General features: G+C 37.8%; 1 protein-coding gene across 5 annotated transcripts in view; it reads left to right on the top strand.

The window, feature by feature from the left end:
• Positions 1 to 19,556, top strand: part of Mpdz (multiple PDZ domain crumbs cell polarity complex component) — a 148,243-nt gene that overhangs the window by 12,079 nt on the left and 116,608 nt on the right. For all 5 annotated transcript variants that reach the window (XM_028753624.1, XM_028753627.1, XM_028753625.1 and 2 more), the window contains exons 2-3: positions 9,018 to 9,090; positions 12,718 to 12,884. In XM_028753624.1, coding sequence (XP_028609457.1) covers positions 9,075 to 9,090; positions 12,718 to 12,884 — 183 coding nt within the window. In that variant the 5' untranslated portion in view covers positions 9,018 to 9,074. The remainder of the gene's footprint in view (positions 1 to 9,017; positions 9,091 to 12,717; positions 12,885 to 19,556) is intronic.

Genomic DNA, 19,556 nt, shown 5'->3' with positions numbered 1-19,556 from the left:
TTGGAAAAAGGAGTCTTCAGTAAATGGGAAAGGAGTCATAAACCCTTTTGCTTTGCCACATCGATAATAATGTGGTAGTTTACTGTTCTTACTGTAGAAGTGAGTAACTTTAATTAAATTAAGGACTTATTGTGATAGCTGTTGGAAATACAATAATACAAAGATTAATATGCAGGCATTACATCAAATACAAATTAGTAATCAAAGTAGTTTTGTATGTCTATTGCTTGTAGGCATTTGCAAATTTTAGCTATAGCTGACTTTACCAAGTGGTTAGAGCAACTCAAAGAGGTCAATACCTAACCTAGGATCACATAATTAAGAAAGTGAAGTGTTTATTCAATTGAATTATCTAAAAAAGCAACTAGGAAACTTGCAAAGCCCAACTACTTGAGCCATTTAATCTGAAAGCATATAACTGTTGCCTGTCTTTCATCATTACTGTTAGAAGCCAGAAGTAGGACTTGGTGCTGGGGACTTCCTTGCCTTTGGTCTGTGGATTCTCAGGTTGGATCAATCTACATATTGGCTCTGTTTTTTTTTTTTTCTTTTTCTTTTTTTTTTAATAGGCTATCTGTTTTTTTTTCTTAAGGTTTATTTATTTATTTTTATTTATTTGAGTACACTGTAGCTGTCTTCAGACACATACCAGAAAAGAGCATTGGATCCCATTACAGATGGTTGTGAGCCACTATGGGTTGCTGGCAATTGAACTCAGGACCTCTGGAAGAGCAGTCAGTGCTCTTAACCACTGAGCCATCTCTCTAGCCCAGTTTTTAGGCTGTCTGCATGGAGAGAACACTGACTGTCTTATGTGAAAGTGAGAGGCTCTAAAAGCATCTGTGAAGAATACATATCATCAGCTCAAGGGAACAGGGACATACGATACATATTTCACATAGTTTCATTGTGTACAGTAAAAACCGTGTGCATACTGTTTTGTACTTAGGATGAGTCATTATTACAGTAGATGTAATGGCAAGTAATATTGACGGACAGTTTTGTGTGTTTTTCAAGGCAGGTTTCTCAGTGTAACCCTGACTGAGCAGCATATTTTAAAAACTCCAAATAGATGGGATGTTGCTTTCATTTGTAGATTGTAACTCTCCCTACATTTTAGATATTTCAGTGTTCCTATGCTTAAGGAGTGTTTGATGGTGGATTGTGTTTGAGGAGCAGGGTTACTTTCCTCAATCAGAAAAATGAAGCAGGATATGGCCACGGCTTTCGTCTTTCTTCCTTATTTCCTTTTTTTTTTCCATTTCTAAATTCATTTGTAGCCAAATTAATTGTAAATAAGTTTTGCTGTTATATTATGTAAAGTCTTCATATGTGAATTTTAGTATCTAGAGGCATGTAATGATGGCTAGCTACAGTAAAATCTCCAGAGTTGTGCTTCTATGTCTATAAAATCTGGTGTTAGCAGCCTTAGAGATAAAACATAGAGATTTTTACTATTTTAAAATAATTCATCATTAGTAATTGTGAAAGAAAGTGTTGTTGCCTTACGTCAGCTGAATTTGAGGGTTTTGAAGTACTCCTTGGAAACATTGTAAACAATGGGCTTAGAAAGAAAGCAAGGGTATGTTCACTCAAAACTGCTCAATTTCCTCACAGCCTGCTTTTCTCTGAACAGAACTGGAACTCAACCAAGAGGGTTTACAAGCCATTAGTCACCAAGCATAGCACGGGAGAGAAAATAGCCACATTAACTATAGCTCTACTAGGTTGTTTTCTTACCAGACAATTTCTGATCAGAAATAGGAGCCTGCCTTTTCTTGAGTTAACTTGGAAACTTTCTCTTTACTCCTATCCAGATTCAGCAAAGGGAATCATGGAAGCCACAAACTGAATTTAGAAGCGCTGGTTGATGAGGAAAGATAAAAATATCTAATTACGTGTAGTGTTTTATAGCTCAAGGTAACTACATAGGCAGTGTGATAGAAGACACCCTTGATGATTTCTGTAGAAAAGATTCAAGAACTGGAGAAACACTTAGGAAAAAATGGACAGTGTTTGAAATAGAGTTACTCTTAAGAGCTAGAAAGAATCATAGAAAATGACATTGGGAGAATTGTATAACCTTGAGGTCGTTAGACAAAGTGAACCTTGCCGCCCCACTCTCCTCCTGTCCTAATTCCATAGAGTTTTCCAGGGCAATTCATGTCTATTCACTACCTTTTAGAACTCTACAGAGGAATGTCTTGGTTAGAGCTGACAAAGCCACATATTGTTCTGCCTGAGGATTGGCTCTCCTATCTCACCAACTCAATGGAAATCCTGTGACTGAGTAGGCAGCCAAGGAATGACAGACATCTTCAGGACCAGCCCCTCCTCCTGCAACTGCAAACCCGTGCAGACCAACTGCCAGCTACATTTCTGTGTCCATGGGGATGCTTGAGTCTCCATGTGTTTTATAAGCACCAAGGACACACTGTGCTCAGCCTCACTGGGGAATAGCCTTGTTCCAGGCAGGCAAAAGGACAAACAGCAAGCACAGAAGTAATGTCTCTAGAGAATTAATTTCCAGTATAGGAATTACACCTGAGGATTCTGTGCCACAGAGTTTATCCTTCTGTGGGTTTGAGGTCTCCCAAGAAAATAGTGGCAGAAGTGAGTTGTTTTGTGGGTTCCTGGCTGGATCTGGAATCTCCTCCTATTGACACATTAATTTGCCAGAGCCACCCTTGGAGGAATCCCTCTGCCTGGTTCTGTCCAAGAAATATGTGTGGCATCTAGTATCTTGGCCCTTAACCCTGAAAATGTGGTAGTGAGCAGAGGCAAACTGCCCAACAGTCCGAATTCCTTTGAGTTTCACTAGGGAGTAAGAGAATAGAAGAGAGTAAATCTCCATTAGAAGTACCATTTCCTGAGTTGGTATGCTGAGGGGAATTGACTCTGGAGAAGGGTCCTGTCATCTAGGAGTGTGGGTAGAAGATGAGAAACAAGTGCCAAAGAAAAAATATCAGAACTGCATTTTAATGTTTATTTTTGGATTCATAACGACAACAACCTGATGAAAGTGGAGAAGGAAAGGCTTAAAATAGAATAACTATGAACACATTTGATTTATCTAATACTCTTTACAAGTGTTCCTCCAGCATGATTGTTGAAGGATAACAACTGCTCTAAGCCACAGACTTAGAAACCACTGGTTTATGTGGACCCACCCCAGTGAGCATGTGTCTCTCAGCTACATGAGTTTTGAGGTTTCTTCCAACTCTAGAATTGACATCAGAGGAGATTACAAGCAGAGAATAAAAGAATTCAACAATTTAACTAAAAAAAAAAAACAAATTTATGATTTAAATGTGTAACTCAGGAAGTAGATAAAGTCTATAAAAACAGTATTTTTGTGTATTAGGGTATCTGTAATTTAGGAAGGAAATGCATTTTGTTTTTGAAGGAGTAAGATTAGTACCTCTCCTTTAGGCAGCCATCTAAAAAATGAATGTAGACATACATATAGACCGAACACACATACACAAAAAATGAAAGAAAAGAAATTAGTAAAAGTAACTTTCAAAACCCACTTCAAAGTAATTTTGAAAATTAAAGCAGTTGATGAATGTTTGTTAGTTTGAATGTATTTGTTGTATAAGTATATCCATAACTAATAAAATGCTTAAACTTTAATTTTCCATGTATTTTTCATCTCCATGAGATCTTTGTCCCTCTAAAAAGAAGGGGAGGTTTTAAAACTAAGGAAGTGAATAACAGTAAGAATCCTAAGAAATGAAAGGAAATAATAATAATACCATTGTTATTTAAATTTTGTTTTTAAAATTTTTTTTTGTTGTTGTTTGTTTGTTTTTTGAGATAGGGTAGCCCTAGCTGTCCTGGAACTTACTCTGTAAACCAGGCAGGTCTCAAATTCAGAGATCCGCCTACCCCTGCCTCCTGAGTGCTGGTATTAAAGGTGTGAGGCACCACCACCTGCCACAAACATGTGGATTCTCAGTTAAAGCAATGGTTCTGCTTGTGAGCTTGTTTATCAGACTGTGTGTTAATACAGTTTCCTATAGTTTGGTATTGTTATATATCATAACTTTGTCATTTGAATATATGTGAAAGATAATGAATTTCTTTTAACAGATTTATGTTTGGGTTACCCATTGTTTCCTAAGAAGAGACATTTAAATGTTTGGGGTTGCATGCACATTCAGAAGTGAGCAGCATCTGTCTCTTTCTAGTGCTCCAGGCCTGGTGCTCCCTGGCTACAGTTGGCTCATCAGGACCTCAAGCTCTGGCTTCCAGGCTTTACTGCAGAACAGCTTGGTGGACTAGAAGTAGGCTAGCCCTCAGAGCAGCTGACAGAGGTCCTTCAGGAAATACTGACTGTGGAGGAAAGCAGTTCATAAAAGGGTAATATTTGGAATGTAAATAAATAAAATAATTTAATTTAAAAAGAAAGATTAAACAAAACAAATCGTTTTAGTCTGGCTGGAATTCAGTCATACAGCCTGGATGAAGTCTATGGGCATTCTTACCGATGGTGATGACGTTTACAGTTTCGGAGCTTCAAGAAACATTTTTTTCCCCAATAAAGGTAGAGAAGATTTGGAAAGTACAGTAATAATAATAATAATAATAATAATAATAATAAAAAATAAAACGAGTCAGTTCTCCCAAAGCAGATATTGTTAACATTTTTACAATTGTTGCTAATCTCTTACTTTTCTAATTCTTATTATACAAATTTTCAAATAATACATGAAGGCAAGGAGAAGAGTGTAGTCATTCAGCTCCTAGCTAGTTTTGTTTCTCAGCCACTCTAGCATTTCCTTAATCATCCCAAACACTGAACCATTTTACCAGTAAGATTTATACACCTACTGATATCCTTACACAAAAATAGAGTTTAGCTTCTTTGAAAAAAAGAAAGGCAAATTCTCTGCAGGCATTCCCTGACTGGAGGCTACCATACTTCTTTATTTGCCCAGGTAGGTGACTGTAGCTGTGGTTTGGATTGTGCCCTTTTAAGCCAGTGATATACCATACAGGTAGTGATATGCCATACTCAAATGGCAGCTCCTGGAAGCTTTTTCTGACTTCTCACTGTGGCCTTGGGATCACCTCTTTGCATTTCTGTATTTTTATTGTTGTTGTTGTTGCTGATTACTGAGTCTTCCATTCACTAAGCGTTGAATTCTTATACTGTCCTCATTTCTCTGTTCTGCCACTTGCCAACATACCAGTCATATGAGCATACTGTAGCTGAATTAGTAAGAAACAAAACCTTCCTCTAATCCTGAAGTTGGTATGTTCACTTTTGAGAGATAATTTAACTCACAGCTCTACAAGTTTATCAATAGGAGGTAATATTGATCAGTATGTGAAGTGTTTTATGACGTTTGACTTTGGAGTAAGTTTAGAATTAATAAATTCTTAACTTATTGTAGGAATCCAGAAAGATTTATAACTGTGAACATGAAAATAAAACTTGCATTCAGGAATGCTTTTTTGATCAGGGCCTAGAAAATGAGGGAGATAGTTCAAGGAGGAGATGCTAGTCAAAGGCTGTTTGCACCTACTGGACAGTTGTGGGGTAGGTAGATGCTATGCTGTGTCCCTGCTTTGGAGACAACAGTCCAGTAGTATTATCCCAAAGTAGGTTTATAAGTGAAACTGTATATTTTGCTTTCACAAACACTTACAGATATGACAAACTACCTGTCGGGGATTATACTCAGTTTTTTTTTTTGTTTTTTGTTTTTTTTTTTTTGTCTGCTAGCTTCAGGAAGTGCTGAGGCAGCTGTGAAGGGGACAGACTCTAAATTTAAGTGCCGTGACAGATGCTGAGCTACCTTGATGAGCCACAAAGCCAGTGCAATGAGCTTTCACTATTTTACATTTACTTATATTTTAGTAAGAATTGAGTATAATAACTATAAAAGTGTGAGCATTTCCTGAAGCTCCTCCTGAGAATTATTTCTATCTGTGCTGGTGAGGTGGTTTTTGTTTTGGAGGTCATCAATTTGACAAAGACTAGGAACAAACTGGGAAGAAGGACCTCAGTTGTAAAAATGCCTTTGTCAGACTGGTCTGTAGCAAGCCTATGGAGTATTTGTTTGCTTGATGATCGATGTGAGAGGGCCCAGCCTACTGTGGGTGATGGCATCCATGGGCAGGTGGTCCTGGATTGGATAAGAGCTAGCTGAGTGAGCCATGAAGAGCAAGCCAGTAGGCAGCATCCCTCCGTGGCCTAGCTTTCAGTTCCTGCCCCAACTTTCCTTCATGATGGACTGTAACCTACAAATGTAAACCCTTTCTCTCCAGATTACGTTTGGTTATGGTATTTTGACAGCAAATAGAAAGCATACTAAAGTCCTGGACCAAAGCATTTGTTTTGTTGTTGTTTTGGGGTTTTTTGTTTTGGTTGTTTGTTTTTGTTTTTTTACTAGTTGCTGTGAGAGCTCTGTATTCAGAATGATTTGCTGTGTGAGGTGCTCTTTGTTGCATAAGTGTGCGTCTGCATACTTCCAGAACAGCTTGTCAGAGAGCAAAATGGCCAGTTAGTGCTTGCTCTTCAATAAAACCAAATATTCAGTTTATCTTTCATTCCTTGCAAAACATAGTGTTATCAACTTGTCAATGAAATGGGCGATGAAGTGGACAATGAAATGGGCAATGAGGTAATCATAGGGAAAATCTTCAGAGACTTAGTAAGGATCTGGGAACTGTCATTATCATAAAAGCTTACAGAAAGAACACAGGCCTAAGATTATTAATGATGTTTTAGTTTTCCTATTCCTAAGCAGATACAAAGATAATAGGATTGTCAATTAAATGATCATTTAAATTTGAATTTTAGATATACACCTAATTAGATTTTAATATAAATATCACAGAGGTATTGCAGGAGATGTATACTAAGAAATTAGTCATTTTCCTGCAGCTCAAATATGAGTAGGCATTGTGTTTATATTTGTTCAATCTGGATGTGCTCAGTCAAGATGCAAAACTAAAGAAGAATACAGCACTCCAGTGCTTCCTTCTCTCAGTTCTGGCCTGACCATGTTTCACTGTGAGCATTTTTGTAAAATCTGTGGAATTAGTTTTCTTATAAATATACAGTTTTGTGGTTCTTACAAGTATATACCTATTAATCTCTAGCTACCATGGATTTTTATATCCTCTTATTTTATAGAGGTAGCTACAACTTAATATACCATCTTGCACATTCTCATTAAAAAAGATCGACACCTCTACCATGTGATTTTATTTTCAGACAATATGGAAAATAGGAGATAGAAGATGAGTTCAGTGGTTTATATTTCTTATCCTTAGTAGGCTGAGGGAATTGGATTAAGAGCTTGAGGACTACATTATGAGATTAAGGGCAGTCTGGGCTGCATAGTCAGCCCTGTCTAAATAAACAGGGGGAGTATGATAGAGTGTAGGCTTGGAAATCAGGCAGACTGGGATTTCAAGTCCAACTTCTCCCACTTAAGGACTTTTGACTTTGTGATGATCTTGCACTTTCCTTGTCTGGAAGATGGGAGAGTACTCTGTGGGGGTACCGAAGGAGCACGCTCTCAGGCACTGGAGGAGTAGTCTGTAAGACAAAGAAGGAACATTATTTCAGAAACTATTAGCATCCTTGATTTCAAGATGTGTCTTCCCAATTCCAATCCATTGATTGATGATTAATGTGCCCTATGCTTCAGAGTGTTTGATTATTGAAATAGGCTTTAGATCCATTTGTATATAACCTGATGATGCTATGACCACAACTAGAACTTATGGATGGTTGCTAGTGGGTAGCCACTACTTCTATGGGTCTCTCTGTGTTGGGGGATTTAGTTTGAAATGCAACAGCTACATTTTTTAACATTGATACAAACAGGTGTACTTTATCTTGAGGAGTTTTAAAAAATACATTTTAAAATTGATTTGTTTTAAATATATCACATATATATCACATAAGATGAATGTTATCTTTCTTTGACAGAATTACTGATGGGTTTTAAAAATACATAGATTCGACTGGATCAGATTGTATGGGCAGTTGTTTGTGTTGAATGTCTATACCAGTCTACTTAATTTTAGACTTCATTTAGACTGAGTATAGTTTTCTTCATTGGTTTAACCTTTACAGGTGTGCTGGTTAGTTATTTGTTGTTGTTGTTTTTAAATCAACTTGACATAAACAAGAGTCATCTAGTGGAAGCCTCCATTGAGAAAATGCCTCCAGCGGATTGGCTTGTATGTATATCTGCGGGGTCTTTTCTTCATTAATAATTGGTGTGTGAGGGTTTAGCCCACTGTGAACTGTGGTACCCCTGGTCAGATGGTCCTAGGTTGTATAAGAAAGCAAGTTGAGTCGCTCTTAAGAGCAAGACAGGAAGCATGATTCTTCCATGGACCTATTTTCTGTGTCCAAGTTCCTGGTTCGATTTGTGCTTTGCACAGTCCTTCAGTGATGGATTATGTTGGAGAACTGTAAACCTAATAAACCCTGTTCTCCCCAGGTAAGTTACGGTCAGAGTTTTATCACAGCAACAAAGAACAAAGCAGGAGAGAAGGCAATGCTTTACATGGCAATTTTACCATTGAAAAGGGAAAAAGGTGGTGAGATGAAATTTTCTCCTGTTGAGGAGCAGCATTCTGTAACATTTGAACTGTGCACCCTGGAGCCAGATGGTGTGTGTTGAGATCTTGGCTTCATACTGGTGTTGTCACCTGAGGGAAGGGACTTATCTTCGGAGCTTCCTCTTGTAGGTGAGTGGACAGTGAGGATTAGGAGAATAATTGAACAGTGTGCTTTGAACACTGCCCAGCATGCTGTAATTGCACTGGGAAGAGCTCTTCCAGCCTGAACCTTCTTACATCTCAACATTATATGTTACTATTGCAACTATTAGACACGTTTTAAAATCATTTCTTTGCTGCATATGAAACAAATGGTTGCATTTAAGTTAATATCACTTTAATAAAAAGAATTGTAATAACACCAAGCACTTTTCAGTCTTTAGAGTTAATTAAAACATGACTCTATTTTACTTTATCCTCAGAGTCTCCCTTTATTTGGTGTTTGGCATCATTATAGAGTACACTGAACCTTGAAGAAGATGTTGGAAACTATTGGTAAGACTTCTCTTTTCTCTCTGTTTTTGTCAGAAGTGAACATGGTTTTGAACTAGTAGATTTCTATATTTGTGCAATTTTTTCCACATTGTTATAGAAGCAATCATTCAAAATAAATAAACATACAGGAGAGTCTACAAATTATGCTTAATAAGCTTATTCGAAGCTATACTCTGTTTTATGAACTCATTTATGGCTTTTGTGTGTCACTAGAAATCTGAATGGTAAGTTAATACTAAAACAGGATTGTTACTTTCATTTGCATTTGTGCAGGTAGAGCGCTGCCCAATAGAGCAGTATTTGTACCTCAGATTCCATTTAACATAGTTTAATTTCTGCATGAGATAATTTTGCCTGAGAGATCAGATTTCCTTCACGTGTGTGTTGCTACACTCTTCCTTACACTGCAGTGAGGGACAGTGCTCTAGAGACAACTGATTATAGAAAGCTGTGTCAGGTGTGGCACACACTGCAGAGTCTCACATGTCAGCATTGTACCTTCTCCAGATAGCTCATGGGAGCCTGAGTCCTGAAGGATATGTACATTCACCCTCACACCTCAGCAGTTGCCAGTTTTGAGAGAATGGGACAATAAAAGGAAAAAGAGCTGTTGAGACATTTGACTTCTGACTCCATTCCTACTCTGATCATAAAATTCTGTGTGGAAACATTTTCTATGTCTCATTCTGTATGGAAATCTTAGGCCATAAAAACTGTTGAAACACATAGGGAAGTTCCTTATAATACAGGGGAAGAAAAGGGAAAGTGTGGCTTCCGTTAAAACACTGCTTTCTGACTCGAATGGCCGAGAAGCACCTAAAGAAATGCTCAGCATCCTTAGTAGTCAGGGAAATGCAAATCAAAACAACCCTGAGATTCCATCTCACACCAGTCAGAATGGCTAAGATTAAAAACTCAGGTGATAGTAGATGCTGGCGAGGGTGTGGAGAAAGAGGAACACTCCTCCATTGTTGGTGGGACTGCAAGATGGTGCAGCCACTTTGGAAATCAGTCTGGCGGTTCCTCAGAAAATTGGACATAGCATTACCCGAGGATCCAGCTATACCACTCCTAGGCATATACCCAGAAGATGCTCGAACATATAATAAGGACATATGCTCAACTATGTTCATAGCAGCTTTATTTATAATAGCCAGGAGCTGGAAAGAACCCAGATGTCCTTCAACTGAGGAATGGATTCAAAAAAATGTGGTATATTTACACAATGGAGTATTACTCAGCTATTAAAAACAATGAATTCGAGAGGTTCCTAGGTAAATGGATGGAACTAGAAATTATCATCCTGAGTGAGGTAAGCCAATCACAAAAGAACACACATGGTATTCACTCACTGATTATTGGATATTAGCCCAGAACCTTGAAATGCCCAAGATGCAACTCACAGGCCACATGAAGTCCATAAAGAAGGAAGACCAAGTGGGGGTGATTCGGTCCTTCTTAGAAGGAGCAACAAAATACTCAAGGGAGCAAATATGGAGACAAAGCGAGGGACAAAAACTGAAGGAGGGGCTGTCTGAAGACCTTTCTACCTGAGTATCCATCCCATGTGCAGTCACCAAAGGTAGATGCTGATGTGGAAGTCAGGAAGTGCATGCTGATAAGAGCCTGATATGGATATCTCCTCAGAGGTCTTCAAGAGTCTGACATATTCAGAGGCAGATGCTCACAACTAGCCATTGAACTGATCATGAGGTTCTCAATGGAGGAGTTAGAGTGAAGACTGAAGGAGCTGAATGGATTTGCGGCACCATGAGGAGAACAATAATACCAACCAACCACAGCTCCCAGGGTCTAAACCACCAGCCTGAGAGCACTTGGGGGGGATCCAGGGCTTCAGCTGAATATGTAAGAGCGGAGGGCCCTGCTGGGCATAGGTGGAAGAAGAGAACCTTGACCTCATGAAGGCTGGATGCCCCAGGGGGTGGGAATTTTGAGTGTGGGGAGGTGGGAGTGGGGGGGAGTAGATAGAGGTTACATCCACAGAGAAGAAGGAGGAGGGGTGAGGGGATTGGGGGTTCCGGGGTGGGTGGAGGATGGGGTAAGGGGACAACATAGGAAATGTAAATAAAACATCCAATAAAAAAAAAATAACCACTGCTTTCTGAATTTCGATCTGTTAGCAGTGACTCAGTAGCGTTAACCTGGAAGAGTTGATGTGCACATTAGTAACTGATTTATGTTCTGACTTACCATGAAAAATATGGTGCAGAACAAAGTTTTCATGTTTATCTTTATCATTCTTTGCTTAGAATTTCTGCAAGAAGTTCAGCTTGTTTGTGTGTATGTACTCATGATCAATATGATTTTGTATTTAGTTATCCAGTATCTGCGGAATGCCAGATGTTGTTCTGTAAGCACTGTCTCTGGTGGTGATCCGCTCTTTTCTGATTACTGCTGTCGTAGACATGTAATATGCATGCAGTAGATGTTTATGCTGTCATCATGACTGTATTAGGACATATTTGAAGAATCTCCATTTGATAAAAATCAAATTTGACTTATAAAGTGTAAGAACCCATGTTTGTATAATTCAGGAACATGCTGAAGTTCACTGGTGGAAGCATGGATGTAAGGTGCTGGGACTGTCAGCATAGTCAACATGCTGACTTTCATAGATACCTGATTCGGAATATGTCAAGTAGTGATCTGAATTATACTGGTTTAAAGCATTTATAAATATGCTATTTAATTTTAGAGTAAAACATTCCAAGGGTTGAAATAGTACTTTGAAATGTCTGTTATTTAATATTCCTAAGTTTTGTAGTATAGAATACTTAATTCTTTTATTTTTATTTTTTATTTTTTTATTTTATTTATTTATTTTTTATATATATTTTTTGTTTTTTTCGAGACAGGGTTTCTCTGTATAGCCCGGGCTGTCCTGGAACTCACTCTGTAGACCAGGCTAGCCTCAAACTCAGAAATCCGCCTGCCTCTGCCTCCCAAGTGCTGGGATTAAAGGCGTGCGCCACCACCGCCCGGCTTACTTAATTTTTTAATACATGGAATTATCATATTTTGGATGTGATTCATTACTCAGAGCCACATCCACTTATTAATGGGTTAACTATCCATTGATTATATGTAAATACAATTTTGTTTATCTTTTTTTTAAAAAAGAAGAGATTAGATTTTTTAAGGCTATGCAAAGCTTTATGCAATTTTCACAGGAGCTGGAAACTTCTGGCACCGAGTTCAGTTACACATCATTTCCATCAGTTTCTATGACTTTACAACTGTTTGCTTAACTATGCACTGTACCCTGTTCCTGCTTTTAAATGAACTTTACTGTAAGAAACTTGAAGGTTTATAGTGACAGATTTTAGTCTTCCTTTAGGTCCTAAATCTATTCAAGCATCTGGATTGTTAAGAGCATATGTAAATATGCTATTTAATTTTAAGAAAAAAGTATTTAATGTCTTAAAAGAGTGTCCTTATATTGAATTAAAAATATGTACTTTTCTTATAGCTTCACACTCAAGTTCATATATGATAATACTGTGCACTTCAGGAGATGTTTTTAAGGTTTCTAAAGATGTAAGGGTCTTCATAGATTTCACGAGTATTTTGGATTCTATTATTGACTGATGCTTCTTTTTGGAATAGACAAAAATCGGGCCCTGCAGGCAGCAGAGCGCTTGCAAAGCAAGCTGAAGGAACGTGGGGATGTTGCAAATGAAGACAAACTGAGTCTCCTGAAGTCTGTCCTGCAGAGTCCACTTTTCAGTCAGATCCTGAACCTTCAGACTTCGCTGCAGCAGCTGAAAGACCAGGTAGGATGGCATCACCCACAGAGGCCCTCACGGTGTGACAAAGATCGTGTGAAAAAAGGCTTGTGTTTTTCCACAGGCTGACTTCTGTCTGTGTTAATAAATAGTGAATTCATTTAAACCAACAGACACTCAGGCTTGCGGTGCCTATTCCCTGCTGGTTATTTTTGTCCCTGTTGTTGTGGATGGTATGACATTATGTTGAAAGCTCGTGTGGATGCTTAGACATGAGCTCCTGCAGGAGGAAGGCTGCTGAGAATGTTTGGGCTGGGTGGTTGCACCCTTGGTTTTCACCCTCACTAGGCCCCGTTGTTCATGCAGTCCTGCTTATTCAGATTCTGACGTGCAGTACAGCTACAGGATTTGAGAGAAACATGAATTTGTATGTTTAATCGTGTGTGTGAGGAAGGGAAGTCACCTCTGTTTTGACAGTGAAAGGATAATTACATTGTCATCAGCTAGAGGAACTGCAATTCTCACTTCTTAAGAGTGTGCAACTAGCACTTGCTTCCATGACAGCATCAGATGGCGATACACATTAGGATTTCTAAATGTAACACCATGTTTTATTCCCTGTAAAAATTATGAACATTAAAAGTTTGAACATTTATATTAAAACTTAAAGCGTATCACATGACAGAATGAAAACCAAAGTCAGATGTTCTTTGAACTTGCTTAATTTAATCACCATTTCACAGGTTTTAAAAAACGTTTTTAAAACAGTTCTTATCCTCTCAAGGTTTGAAGTCAGTTTAATTATGTTCTCATGTCTTATAATTAATTTAATGGTTATGGATGACTTGCTAGCAAATATTCTGCCTTAAAAGGATAAAAATGAAACTTAAAAAACTAGTTTCATAATTCAGTGAATGAGCATTTCTAGTGGGATGGATATTCCAGATGCCAAAAGATAGAAGAGGAGCATGCTTAGTGTCCTCCAGCCTTAACCCAGATTCATGTGTGCTTTTGTAATTCCCCATAAATAAAAAGAAGAATCTTCAGAAATATTTCTCTATTGGGCTGAGGAGATAGTGCAGTCAACAGAGAGTCCTCATCCCCAGAACAAACAAACATATGAACAACTGCAAACTGGGTATGGCAGTGCTGAGGGCGAGAAACAAATGGATCTTACACTCATAGACACATGCACACAGGAACTTGTGGGCACACACACACATCTATAATCTATTTTTCTGTAGCAAGTTTCATCTTAATGATTTAAAAAGCCATGATCGTGAATTTAAAAGGGAGTTTTTGTTGTGTGTATGTGTGTTTCTCTTTTTGGTAAGATACTGGAAAGACTGGATTTCAATATTGATGGGCTAGCAACCTTTTGGAGAAGCCAGTGTCTAGAATATAAACATAAATATGGTATGGTAAATTATGTTTTTATTCCAAGAGTGAGCAGAAGTTTTCTTTGTATATTGTGTGAACATGTAGTTGTAATGACAGGAAAATTAAGTCATATGCCAAGTTTGTTAAAATACACTAGTAGTCAAGCAAAGTAGCTGGATCTTTGCCTGTTAGGCAGCCTTCTGCAGAGAAGAGGGTCTGTGCTCACTGTGCCCAATGAAAGAACACAGATGGCCTACAGGTTGCACTGGTTCTGGTGTTTCTAAGTGGAAATAGGATATAACTCTAGGGCTATGTGGGCCTACATGATTCACATGGAGCCTACTGAGATATCTATTGAGTATTGTAAGAAGCCTACAAAATATAGCCTACTGTGATTTTTTATTACTGATATGGAAATGTCTCTGATACTACAGAGGCCACTGAGACAGAGATTGTTCTATGAGGATGTAAGATTTATTTAACTCTAGACAGCCCAACAGGCAACAACATGGCCAGACCTCTGAGAAGAGTTCAGGCCTCTGCACCAGAAATAGTATGTCACAGTGGTTCAAGAAGGTTAGTGATATGTTTATAAGGTAGAGTTTCAAGTAGATGTCGGTTTTCTTACTGCCCTTTGGGACCTGCAGTCTGTTTTAGATCTTTTGTTTCTTGTTTCTTTCAGAAACAGACTTGATGCCTACGCATCTCTCAAAGGTTGATGACTTTCCAGGATGTTGAGAGTTTGCACTTGCATATATATTTTGTGAAGTTTCTCCAGTCTAGTGTAGGTGGATCCCATTCTTTACTGATTCCTTTCACTCACCAGACTTTTTATTTTGTATCTAGTAAAATTTTGAAATTTTTATATTATTTTCTATTTTAAAATTCAATTATTACTACTCTTTAGTCATATTAGATTTAAAAGTGCTAATCTATGAATGTTCATAATTTAATAATTCATATAAAATTTGTTTTGAACTCTTACTCCAGTGGTGATACAAATCACCCATTGCTAGTTTTAACTTGTTACCTTATACCTATATTGTATATTGGATGTACAATTTTGTATGCACAGCAGGTGGAAATTACTGCTTCTGTGTCTTTCATTTTCTGTCTTCAGCCCCTATTCGATGCCCAGTATTAGTCTGTGTCTATTAGAAAAGCTCGGGGTGTATATAGCATACTAAAGAACATGATCATATTGTTGCATTAATGACAGATGCTGACATGCTGTGTTGAATTAAACCTGCAATTTTTCCCCTCCACTCCTTCTCATTACTTCTATTCAGTAATGTTTAATTTTTCTAATTTGCTTCCACAGTATTAAGACTGCCCTTAGAAATCAAACTGTTTCCCTTTGGCAAATTAAACACTTGACAGGTGTGTAACTGAGAGGGCAAAAAAGCCGTGCCCTGAAGGGATGTGCTATTTAAATATTGTCAAAATTATTAGCAGGTCTGAGAGTATAATTGATGCCTCTGTTTAACTCCGCCACATTGTGTATTGTTCTAACGCCAGCTAAAAGGATGTATGCTATTAAACCTGAATAATCTCTAATCGCTCCGGCTCATTTCCTATTGCACGATTCCTGTTTAAGTGAAAGGGAACTGCGACTGTGTGTCAATGATCTGTCAAACGCAGGTTCTCAGGCAGTGTCCTCAGTGTCACCTAGTCATCACAGCTATTAACTACAGGGCTTAATGCCTATTCATGAAAAAAATCTCGCTATTGTGGGAGAAATAAACACGTTAGCAGTTTAATAATAGAATCTTGTCAGCTTTGAGCATATCGGATTTGCATATTTATTCGGAGAAGTTGCTCCAGTCCAGTATAGATGTAGATGCTTCTTTCCTGATTAACTAATTACCTTGCTTTATAAATGACCATGGGCACTAATCAGCCCCCTCTGTTGCTTGTAGGAACACTGTGAATTAAAATTATTAGCTTTAAATAAAAATTTAGGAAGGACCAGGGTTTAGAAATTGACATTGGCAAGATTATTTTTAAACCATGACAACAGAGACTATTTTTATAAAAATGGAGAAATGGTGTGCCTAGCTCAGGTTACCAAAGATGCTTCCCTGGGAAATGAGCCTTGGGTCAGGAATATCAAGGGCCACTTGATAAAGAACTCAAGCATCTGTGGCATATGGCATTTTGTTGTATTAGTGGTTTGGTTAATGTTTACAGATTCCTAGTTGATCCACCTCTTCCCTCAAAAACATGTTGGTGTGTACATGTTTTATTTAGAAGATTTAGAAATGATATATATATACGTATATATATATATATGCACTAGACTTCTCTTTGAAAAATTTTAACTGAAGAGATGATAGGTTTTACATGGTATTAGAGTTGGCAGTTAAAATAATTAGTTCATTAAAACAAATCACTTTCATTTTGAAGTACCATCTGTACGCTGTAACTTTTTTTGGTATAATTCTGCATTTGTAAGTTTTACCTGCATACATTCAAAACAACTCCTGACGACAAACAACTTGAACAATGAACAAAAGTGAACACAAGTGCAAACACAATACAGTACCACAGTAGTAGATCTGTGGATACCTAATGACATTGGCTTACAAAATTCATATCATTTAATTTTGGTTTCCAAGGATGGGAGCAAAACCAAACCAAATTATAAAAGAACTGTAAGTTGCAAACTTCTTATTGTGAGATATTCATTGAATTAAATCTTTCCATGGCAGTGAAAATTTCTAGCACACTAATGCTTTTATAGAGTATTTATAGGTGTTTACAGTATCATTGTTGAACATCTAAAATCAATGAAAAACAATGAATAATAAAATAGGGTTCCTACAATTTCAGGGAGAAAATAGAACACAAGAAAACAAGGTAACAAATCCTACGATTGAAAGAATTACTTAGCTTTGATTAAAGGAATAGTCCCAAACAGAAGGGACAATATTTAAAATGCATCATGAAAATGAGTTCTTTTCAGAAGAGATGAGGGAATAGATGAGGGAGTAATTACATGTATATAGAGTGCCCTTCAAAAGAGAGTATTGTCTGCAGTCAGTTTTGCTTGACCTACTATTGGTGTGCAGTGGGCAGAACTTGGGAAGTTGTCACATGCCCGTCATGCCTAGCACAGGCTCAGCCTCCTCCAACATGGAGTTGGTGAGTTTATTAGAGTTCAGGTCCCAGATTGGAAAAATCCTGGCTATAGCTAGACCTTCCTTGATGATAAAAGACCTTCACCAGTGTTCCTTCATGATAAAAGTCTTGAAGAGAATAATTATAATGGAGAAATATCTCAGTATAATCTATAGCAATCTATAGCAAGCACTCAGTCAACATCATGTCAAAAGGGGAAAGTGCAACATTAGGAATAGGAACCTACTCTCCTGCTTTCTGTTCAGCATAGTACTGGAAGTCTGAGCTAGAGCCATAGGAAGTGAAGGAGCTGGAGGGATACAAATAAGAAGGTAAAATATCAAAGTTTCCAAATTAGCAGATTCTATAGATTAAAGAAACAAAACCAGTGGTTCTCAACCTTCCTAATGCTGTGACCCTTTTATATAGTTCCTCATGTTGTGGTGACCCACAGCCATAAAATTATTTGAATTGCTACTTCATAAGTATTATTTTGCTACTGTTATGAATCGCAATGTAAACATTTGTGTTTTCTGCTGGTCTTTTGGGGGTCATGACCCACAAGTTGAGAACTGCTGCCATAAATGCTGCAGCAGGAATGCTTAGGTTGTGTGTGTGTGTGCGTGTGCGTGTGTGTGTGTGTGATTAAGCATAAAAATTAAGCTAAGAAGTTTTAATAGCATTTTGATAAATAAAAACTTGAATATGATTTGAAAATACATAACTGTTCTTCAGAGGAATGCTATTTTTTCTTCATAATCCTGATGCTAAGGGGAAATGTACATAAATGTTTTAAAATTTTAGACTAGTTAAGACTTGCAATTGCTATGAAATTGTATTCTAAATGTTAGTCTTTAATTATAAAAGTTTCATCCTAATTTTATTTACATTTATAATTTTCTATATGTTATGGGTCAGTTATATGAACTGGGCTAAGAGGATCCTGGGACAGGGACAGTGAGGCAGGAATGGGAGTAATGTCTCTGAGGCTCTGCCCCCACTGCTGCGTTTTTCCTCAGAGTTATTTCTTCCTCTCTCTCTAAGCATATCGTGTTCAGTTAATAGTTGCATTTGTCTTCTGGAGATCTGATAATGATGGCAAAATCACTGTAAGGCCTTAATATCTCATGTAAACGTCTGTTTGCTTTGGCATGGTAGTGGATTCACTCACTTAATCTTGGTGCTTTTCTTGCCTTGATGTAGACATTTTCAGTGTACTTTGATGGTAATATATTTTGTCAAGATACATTCCTTGAATTTTTTTCCCTTGAAAGTTTGGCTGAAGAAACACAGTCCTCGAGATTGAAATGAATTAGTGCTCTGCTAAGGTGTGCATAAGCATGTGTTCAGGTTGCTGTGTGCTGTGATCCTTAAGATGGTGCTAGAGTGTACCAAGCATTGTGGTTAGTCAAGAGTTCAGGCTGTCTGAACATCCTCCACTGTGCCTAGTTTATCGTTGAATACTTTATAGCCCATATGTACTCAAGCTCAAAGGTGATAGCGTACTTAATTAACTTTTAAGTACTGTTAAACATTCTGAATGTTGTCCATTAAATCTGTATCATTCCTTTCCAAGAGACAAAATTTTAAAATAAAAAGACAAGTAAGCAGAGTTCCTTTGGAGACCCTGTACTTTGTCAGAGAAGAAACTTTGTTCATGAACTGTGTGCCGTTGCCTCATCACCATTGTCATCATGATGGCCTGTCAGAGTCTTCTTCCCCCAGGACTTGCTCTTGGCAACAGTTCTGTGTCACCATCACATTAGTGTAAGAATGTAGAGGGAGGAAGTTCCTCATGTTCAAGATCACATGGCAGAGCTGGTATTTGGGCCTAGGAGGCTGAACTCAGTACCCAAGTGATCTTGGTACTGAGATAGCTGTATAGCTCCCTGTATAGCTCCCTGTTGTTTATGTTTTATTGACTTCATAATTATTCAGCATAATTTAAGGATTTTCTCATGACTTGAGGGGGTCTTAGGATTATTTATTCTCAGATTATTGTTATGTGCTTTTGTACTAGTTTTTGTTACTGATAGGTTTCAGTAAGTGATCTTAAGACTTTAATCATATGAACTACAGACACACACACACGCACACACACACGCACATGCACACACACACACGCTGCTGCCGTTGCTCCCGTCATCTCAGCCACTACCACCAACATCATCATCATCGCCATCATACTTCTTAACTGACCGCGTCTGTCTCGTTACTTAA

The sequence above is a fragment of the Grammomys surdaster genome, unplaced genomic scaffold (genome assembly GCF_004785775.1).
Source record: "Grammomys surdaster isolate TR1022 unplaced genomic scaffold, NIH_TR_1.0 125951, whole genome shotgun sequence".
Lineage (NCBI taxonomy): Eukaryota > Metazoa > Chordata > Mammalia > Rodentia > Muridae > Grammomys > Grammomys surdaster.
This window is presented reverse-complemented; position numbering and strand designations above follow the sequence as displayed.